General features: G+C 38.2%; 1 protein-coding gene across 1 annotated transcript in view; it reads left to right on the top strand.

Moving 5' to 3' along the window:
* AFDN (afadin, adherens junction formation factor) overlaps window positions 1-9,559 on the top strand; it is a 182,195-nt gene that overhangs the window by 4,549 nt on the left and 168,087 nt on the right. The window contains exons 3-4 of the mRNA XM_019526929.1: window positions 2,072-2,187; window positions 8,136-8,299. Coding sequence (XP_019382474.1) covers window positions 2,072-2,187; window positions 8,136-8,299 — 280 coding nt within the window. The remainder of the gene's footprint in view (window positions 1-2,071; window positions 2,188-8,135; window positions 8,300-9,559) is intronic.

Here is a 9,559-nt window from a genome sequence, read left to right as displayed (position 1 = left end):
CCCCCCCCCCCCCCCAAAAAAACCCCCAAACAAATCTTGTCTTTTTTTATACCCTACCATAAAAGTTTGCTTCTCTGTCTGTGATAGTGTTATTTCATTATATAATTGGGTATATCATGTTTGCATCTCCTGTAAATTATGATAGTATTGTGACCTTTTTCAGAAAGTTATACTTGGTATTCTGTGGGTAGGTGGTGACAGTTTTTAAAGGTTGATCATGTCTACATAAGGGACATTCATTCAAGAATGATCAAGCTGTCATAGATGGTGCTTAAAAACTTATACAAGTAAAAGTAGTGTTGTCAGGTGAAGGAGCTCCAAAACAGCTTAAAACCATTTTGTTCAGAACCCTCTGTTCTTTTAATTGGTGTCTAATTTTACAGTAATTGAAAAATTAGAGAAAATGTTTTAGTTGGTGCATTTGCCACTGTTTACTTTTTAATTCTTTCCTTTTTATATTCAGTTAGTTTCCCCTGCTGTGTCTTTCATATAGGAATGGAAAGAAAATTTAAAAAAAATAAATAAAAAGGAAGAATGATTGTAAAGCCTTTTGAAAACTTGGAAGGAAATGCTAGCTACCTGAATCTGCATTTATTGCCCTTTTTGAATTTTAGTAGATGTCATGTAGATGGCAGTTCTTTAAAGTTACCCAGGTGGTTTGGTTCCAGATGCCTTTGTTGCTTAAAGCTTTTTTTTAGTTCCCTATCCCTTTGCAAGTTTTAATTTTTCTTGTCTAGTTTTTGATATTTTTTTTGAGTGGGGGTATCACTTTGAAAACTTGTATCCTAGAGTATTAAAGGGGAAAAAAATCTTCATCTCTTCTTTTTTTAGTTCTACTTATTTATGTGCTTTTTTCATGGCCTGCTAAAGATGTTTTGATTTGATTAGCATTATTTGGAATTACAAGCAAGAGGTTATGCATGACTGGTGATTTGTAACAAACAGTAGTATCTTGATTTTGGGTTTTTTAACTGAGCATCTCCAAAGCTTATATCTGCACAACATGTAAATATAGAATTTAAAGAGGTTTCCTTCATGGTACAGGTAAATATGTACATGATAAATAGTAAATATGATCTATGAGGCCTTTTTGTCACACAGTTTTTAAACATCATGTAGGGGCTGTGCCTCATTCAGTATATAATATTGTAGTCAGAATGGGGCATAACTGTGCAGAAATCTTTACTGCATATAGATATTGTGGTGCACATTTCCATTGTTTCATCTGTATCCAAGTAATGCATTTTTTTTTTTGCTTTTTTTCTTAAGAACATCCTCCTCTCCCCAGGTTTCTGTACAGAAAAGCTGTTAAAAGAATAATTGAAATCAGGAAATAGTTACTCTTTCACTTAAACTTTTATCTGCCTACTTTATATGTAATAACACTTGGGTATACTATATTTCTTGCATACAACACACACCTTTCCCCCCAAAAATTAGTTCCTTGAAATTAGGGTGTGTTTGTTAAGCAGGAAATCTGATTGTCTGACCAGGACAGAAGTACGTTCCTTTGTTTCCTGCTCTGTAGTGTAGCAACTGCTGTATTACTATTCAGGCACCTGGGGGAGGGTCACTTGATTTAATACTTCTGGAGTGAAAAACAGTGACCCATTAACTATCATCTCTCCTTTTTAATGGTCTAGATGTTCCACTAATCAAGCTAACCTTTCTTAGAGCAATTTTGCTGTTCTACTAGTTGCTTTTGATCTCCCTCTTCCTGCTTCATATTCATTGAAAATCTAGCTCTTTTCAGAATCATAGATCTACCCATGGAAACCAGTCTTCAGCAGCAGCTAGGGGTTCAGTTCAGTTAAGCAGGAAAGGGAAGGTGAGTCAGATTAATATTAGTCTCTGTCCCTGCTCTAGGCAGCCATAACTCTGGAAAAAATATTTTTTTTTCTTCATTCTGCTTTTCAAGAGCAAGATGTACATTTTATTTGGGGTACGCGGCGCTCAAGAAAATGGGGTATATGTGTATAAATTTCCCAACTTGAAGTAGCATGCCATAGCTGTTGTTTCTTGAAGTGCAAAATAGCTATTTGTTTTTAATTTTTTCTTTCATATTTTAAAGAAGAAAGAAGATTAGATATAGATGAGAAGCCCCTTGTTGTACAGTTGAATTGGAACAAAGATGACAGAGAAGGGAGGTTTGTTCTCAAGAATGAAAATGATACACTTCCTCCAAAGGTAAGGATAAGAAACTGTTGAACTAAGTGATGTTTACACTTAGGAAAGTGCTGTTGAGATTTGTGGGACTTGATCAAAATAAAAAATAATTAGATTTATAAAAATGCGGGGAAAAGTGATGCTTATTATTATGCTATAGGTGTTCAGGCATATACTGAAGTACTCAAGGTATTTAAATATTTTAAGATAACCTATGGAATAATAAGAGAGCAGTGGAGGCAGATTCAAAACCTACAAAAACTTCATAATGAATGTTGTTCCAGGAGCTTCGTCTTGCTTATGTAACTGGGATTTCAGTAAGACTAGTTCTGTGGTCAACTATGGCACAGGGAGAGACTCAAAGCTTTGAGTACTAGGCCACAATCTATATAAGACTTTTATGATATTGGTTTTAAACTTAAACTTTACTTGGAAATTCGTAGGTAGCTAGTGAGGTTATGGATAATTGGTCCAATGTGATAACACCTGGAAGGCTTGTCACAGTTGCGTACTAGCTACTCTTTCTATTAAAAAGGTGCAACCCCAGGAAGAGTACACTGTGACTTAGTGTTTAGGGCTATTTGAGTTTGTGCCTAAGGTCAGAAAAAATTTCTTGTGAAGGTAGTTGGATGAGTTTACCCTGATCTGATTATGGTCAGTTAATTTCTGTCAATGGAGTGCAGACTTCACATTCTTTTTGAACGTGAAGCTTGTTTTGATAAAAAGGTGGACAAAGGCACAAATGACCTTTTTAGAAAGTAAATGTTACATTTTTTAAGCTTGTCATTAACAGTATGAATATTGATGTTGGTAATTCCAGCTCCAGTTTTAATTTATCAGCTTGGCAAATGTGGCACATTTTATTACAGGTGTGTAATTTAGACAATTTAAGTGTTCCCACAGCAAAATTATGAATTTGTTCCAGCATCTTAGGCTTATGCTTAATTTAACCTAAAACTCTGAAAGCTACAAATTGCAAAACCATCCCCATCACAGTATCAAAAATGAAGTGGAGAGGGGAGATGTTAAACTGCTCCCATCTAGCCAGCCTCTTCCACTTTCCTGTATGGATTGCTGGGTCAGAGGCAGACCTGGAGTTTCATTACTGTTGTTTCTAACTCCAATATTGTTTTGGTGTTACTTTCTTCTTCAATTTTGGCATAACCTTAACAGGAAAAGATTCGCAAGGAAACGATCTTTCCTGAAGAGAGCTACTGAGCCTATACAAAGAAAGAGAGGAATTTTTCATGTGCATCTGAATGAAAAGACAGGAGTGCACATTATACACTTACTGTATATACGACAAAACAATCACAGGCTTTCATTCAACTTTTATATTCCATGAAAAAACAAAAGGGGAGTGTAAAACTAAGCTGCAGGAGGTAGTCTCACTTAATTGAGATGGGTTTGGTAATCACAAATTGTGGAAGTGGGAAATTAGTTGGATACCTTACTTATTCATTATTAAATTAAGGTATAGAAAATGGAGAATTTTTTAGGTGGAGTTTTTGTAAATATTAGCTAAACTCCACAAATAGTTTTTTAACCTATAGTCTTTTTGACCATGTTTTGTATGAGAACATAAAGATTTTAAATATTTTTGGCTAATTACGTAATATAGAAATATCTAGAGATCTAGAAAATGAGACATGCAATAAGAAGCTGGAAGAGGGACTCTTTTTAGTTTGGAAAAGAGATTGACTGGGTATTTGATAATGGTTTTCTAATAGAAAAATGGTTGTTACAAAGAGGATGGTGATCAACTTTTCAAAGAGTAGAGGTTGCCTAAAGAGATGGTAGAATCTCTATCATTGGGGCTCTTGGAATGCATGTTAGGCAAACACTTGCCTAGGCAGGCTTAGGTAGGGGTGATTTTGCTGCAGAGGGGAAAAACAGCTTCCTTGCAACCATATTTTTTTCTGTGATTAGATGTAGTTATTTTTCTTCTTAATCTTCCTCAATTTTTAAATTGCTTACCCCTGCTGATTGATTTATTCTTGGGCAGAACCCTTGCTTAAAACCTTAAACCAACAAACCAGGGGCAGTGGTTATCATCATTGGTCAGCACATAATCATGAAATTAAGGGATGATTGTTTGTAGTGTCATAATTCAAAGCCAGAATGGGCCACTGGGTCATGTAGACTGTCCATCTGAATATTACAGACCGTTAATTTTACCCTGCGTTGAACTTAGTGGATTGACTAAAACACAGTTGTGTTTTTAAGTGGTTTAAGCATATCTCCAGAAAGGTATTCAATCTCGATTTGAAGTCAGCGGGGGGTGGAGAACCCATGATTTCCCTGTGTGGTTGGTTCCAGTGGCTAATCTGTGACTGACTAAAAATTGTGATTTTGGTCCTAATTATACCTTTCCCTGGTAGATTAAAGAGCCTGTGATTTTTGCCTGATATTTTCTACCCATGAAGGTACTTGTATACTGTAATCAAGTTACCTTGTAATCTTTTTGATGATGTAAACAGGTGGAGCTCTGAGTCTTGGATTTTGTTTGCTGTAGTCTATGCTGCAAAACCTGCCTGAGAAGCTAGACTGCAGCTGGTACTCACACTTCCTAGTTAGGCTTAACTCAACTGTGCCCACATTTACATTGTAGCCACTGTGACTGACTTCACTGTAGACATTCTGCCCTGTAGCAAGGCGGGCAGCTCTTGAATCAGTTTCGAGGCTCTTTGTCCCCACATTGTTGACTAGTCTTATTGCCTAGTGGGAAACTTGTGGGTTTTTTTGTTTTTTTTTTTGTTTTTTTGTTTTTTTTGAATAAGCCTTTTTTACTTTAGTGAGATGGTGGAGTAATTACCATGATTATATCCATGAGCGAAATATACTAGAAAGTAATTTTTCTTCTTCCAGACCCTTAATATGTCACTCAGGAAATAAAACTATCAGCAAGGGCTACTTGAAAAATGCTTTCTGTGGAAATAATTTTTCAAGAAAATTCTCTGTATTTTGTCATAAAATAAATTTATCTTTTTTACCAAAATGAATTTTTCTTGTTTGGGGTGTTTATTTCTTTGTCATTTTTACCAAATCATAGGAGAAAAGGAGAGTCTAGAAACAAACAAGAGTGTCTTTTTTTTCCTATTCAATACAAAGCATTGTGAAATTTTGGATTTTCAAGTAAAGTTTCTCTGGCTTACCCCCTGTTCAAAATTGGTTTCAGGGGGTGTGGGTAGAATCAGTCAGCTCTACTACTACTCATGTTTTTCATGCCATACTTTAAGGTTGCTATAGAAGTAATATTGCTGTAGTAGTAATGTAATCTCAAGTGCTGCATACTTGACTTAACTTGTTTGTGTTTGAAAAATCTGTAGATCCAGTTAGGCAACTTTTTTACCCAACTTGATTTGTAATAGCTATGGGCTTGTCCTTGCTGTCTGAAGCTTTGAGTCAAGTTTTGCCCCTGCACTGACTCTTAGCCCGGTACACAGATGTATATCTTGAGCTGAAGTGGTGCTTTAAGCTCGAGTGAGCTGCTTCAGTGAAGGGGAGAGCCTGAATGGGTTGATCTTGAATGCCGTTGATGTTCGATCTAGTAATGCAGTGAGGATGCAGCAGCTTGAGTTAGAACTCATCAGCTGCTAATCTAATTCCAGTATGGTAATCAAATTGTTCTGTGTAGCTAGAATATTTTGCAATGTGGCCTTTCATACTTAAGGTAGTCTGATGGTGGCATTAAGCCCTAAATTGAAAAAGCACAATGTTAAACTCATTGGAGCCTAATGAGCATTATAGTAGCAAGACGTGTTGTTAAGGACTGGGGACAATTTCTACAGTCTGGTAGAAAATACTTACCTTATACTTTTCTTTAAAAAATCCATAAAGGAGAACTACCTTGTGAAAGAGCACTTAATGACCTAAGTCTCCCAACATTAAAATGAGAGGTAAACGTGCTTAGACTCTTATTAAGAGCAGATTGGACTGTTAGTTAACTAATTGCACATTTTTTTTCCATTTGTAGGTTTCTGTATCTTGAATTTTAATTCAAAAAAGAATTTGAACTAATTCAAGGCACTAATGCTTCCAGTATTTTTATGACATACTATAGCTAGCTTTAAATTAGCTTGCTGGCAATGTAGTCATGGCAGCATAGAGCTCAGTATAAGCTTGTGACCTCAGTATTTACCTGGCTTTTTTAGACTGATTTTGAAACTGTGTTGTGGTGACTAAGTACCATGCTAGCTAGTTTGGGTGTGTCTCCATGAGCCAAAGTTGCGCCCTTGACTGCAATGTAGATTTTGCTTGAAAGATGAAAGGATGGGGGGGGCAGAGGAGGGGAGGGGGAGATGATCACATTTGCCTCTGCCATCTACACCCTATAAACTCGCACCCTCCTAAAAAGAAGAAAAAGGAAAAATAAACCTTTTATTATCCTCCCTTTACCCTAGGCTTTTCTGTGCAGTGAGTGTCTGCATATGTAGAACAGAGGGAAAACATAATGCGGGAAATGGATAGGTATAGAACATGGGAAGATGAAAACACATTGCATGGAAAGTGTTAGCCATAATGGTGCTGCTTCTCAAACTTATTTTTGTCTGAGAGCCATGTTGCAATAAACGGGTAGAAGATTAAAGTACAAAACCATTTTTGACAGACAGATGCTCTATAAACATTAATTCATCCTGAGAGTGAAGAAAGTAACATTTTTAAAGATTCAGTTTGAGTATATTCCTTAAATAAGGGGTGCTGAACTTGTTCAGCTTTGCATGTTGCATGACCTAGGAGCTGCTGTTATGGCATGGCTTGGGAACCCAGACAGTCAGCAACTCCCCTGCCCCTCCTTTCCTCTGCCATAGATTGTAGTCACCAGGCATAACTAAAAACCTTGATTTCAGTGGTGTCTAAGGGCAGCAGGGGATGAGTAGAGTTAACTCTTTGGGTTCTAGAGCCGCACTGAAACAGCAGTTCCAGGGATTCGTGTTGGTAATGCAAGGGTTCCAGCAGCTGCACTGATAATCCCCACAGGCCAGATCTAGTCTAAAGATACAGGTGGTCCAGCCTTGCAGTGGGGGCTGGATCCTGTCTAGGGGCTGTCTGACACCCCAGCCTTAAAACATTTGCTCAAATGTACTGTAGGTTTTGAAGCTGTAAAATGAGACTGAATTAATCAAATCTGTTTCTGTGGTTTATAGAAGAACTGACTAGTTTGGTATGATTTACAGAATTTACTTTTGCTGCATTCACTTCAGAGTTCTGAGTCATTTCATATGTTCTTTGGGAAATATGAGTTTAGCCATCTATAACTTAACAATTCATGTCCTTAACAGTTCCTCCTTTCCTGTAATGCAGGGGTGGACAAACTCCAGCCTGCAGACTGGATTGGGCCTGAAGAAGACTGTGTCCCAGCAGCCCCTGGCTACCTCTGAGGCCAGAGACCCCAGGAACAGTGGGGCTGTGAGTGCAGGGCCAGGGTTTCCATGGACACTGCTCCAGGCAGTGAAGGCAGGGTGTGTGGCTGGTGAGGCCCGGGATTTTGCACTGGTGACACCACGAGCAGGAGCTGGGGCAGAGCTGTGATCCGTTACCTGCACACACCTCCCCGAGGCATGTGGGCAGTGGATTGCAGCTCTGCCCTAGCTCTGGCCCACGTTGTCACAATCGCAAGATTCCAGCCCCAGCCCTAGAGCAGCTCCCCACCTAGCCATGTGCCCTGCCAGCACTCCTCGGGCTGGTGTCCACAGAAACCCTGGCCCTGCTTCTGGGAAACCAGCCTGCTTCTCTGCAGTCAGTGCTGGTGGGAAATGGAGGCTGGCTACCAGCCAGATCCGCTATTTTGCCCACCCCTGCTGTAATGGATAGTTTGTTGCTTTTCTTTATGTCTGTTTCCAGTGTGGTATTACTGTTCATCTTAACTAAATCTAGTTTGGAAGTTTGAGATCCCTAGTAACTCCAGTGGACCAATATGCTAAACCAGTTTTAATATGCTAAACCAGTTTTAACTTGATTCATTTCAGAAAGCTCAGAGTAATGGCCCTGAAAAACAAGAAAAAGAAGGGGTTATCCAGAACTTCAAACGAACCCTATCCAAAAAAGAGAAAAAAGAAAAAAAGAGGCGAGAAAAGGAAGCACTGCGACAAGCATCAGATAAAGATGATAGACCTTTCCATGGAGATGATATGTAAGTTTTTTTTTTTTTTTTTTGATCACTTAATACTGCAGTTATCATAATGATCTCAAATTTCACAAGTAAACACTTAGCATTAGGCCATGGTAAGGCAGTCATTCCAGTGGTAATTGGGAGGACCTTTTGTACTCCTGGTACATTTAAAGATGAGATTTTTGTAAGCATCTCCTGAAATCTGCAACAGCAGATTCCTGTCCATGTTCTTTTAACCCCATAAAAAATCCACAACTCTGGTTCATAGTGTAAATAATGAATGCCACACTCATTTTAGGAAATAATTATTTTAAAAAGTGTTGTGTTCTTCAGGCGACCTGGTTCCATTCCCGAAGTCTTTACTCCTGTGATGCTGTCTACATGTGCACCAGCTTAGAGCCTCAGCTCTGGGCTTTTGCCAGGAGATGGCAGAGTTTATAGCTGTCTTCAAGGGCTCTTCTCCTTGGCTCCCCAAGTTTTGTGCAATGTACTTGTTTTTCAGATGGCATCAGTCTACCATTTTGACTTCTCTAGTTGCATGGCTGCAGTTCAAGCTCCCGAATAAGCCATTGCTTAGTTTGTTAGGATGGCTGAAAGAGCTTAGTCCTTGTTGGGAAAACTAGTGGGCAAAAGGCAGGTGTATTTAAGTCCTTAATAGAACTCCATGGCAAAATGATATGCAAAATGGTGTATTCTCTGGAAGGAAAGCTGAATTACTTGATGTCTTGTAAAACTGTGAAATTCTATAGCACAGCTTACAATTGCAGAATCTGTTGTTTGGTTTGACATAACAAGTATATCATGCATGTTTTCAACAGTGTCTTCGTGGCTGTAAAAGCTAGAACATTAAAAAAACAGAACAGAAGATGGTTCCACAGCTAGACATGAATTTTGAAATGCATAGTGTTTTAACGAGATGTATTACACTGTAACATGAACAGTATATATTATTTTATTTTTCCCTGGCGATTTATTTCTTATTTTAGATTCGGGAGAAATGCGTATTTAAAAAGTTATTGCTGTTAGATTTTCATCACAACCTCTATTTTCATTTGCTTAAATTTTTCAGGAAGATTGGTATGGTTTGGCTTGTAATGTTCCATGCTTTAGCTTCCAAGTTAAGGAAAACTGAGGGGGGGGGGAGGTGCTTAATTTTGTGTTTTTGTTCCCACAATTCAGATATTTGAAACTTAAAAATGGACATACTCTAGTGTTCTGAAGTTCCCCTGAGAGTCACTTATTTTTTCTCTGGTTTTGCTTTGCACCAGTCATTTAATAGAT

Source organism: Gavialis gangeticus, unplaced genomic scaffold, assembly GCF_001723915.1.
Source record: "Gavialis gangeticus isolate Ggan-Ray unplaced genomic scaffold, GavGan_comp1, whole genome shotgun sequence".
Lineage (NCBI taxonomy): Eukaryota > Metazoa > Chordata > Crocodylia > Gavialidae > Gavialis > Gavialis gangeticus.
This window is presented reverse-complemented; position numbering and strand designations above follow the sequence as displayed.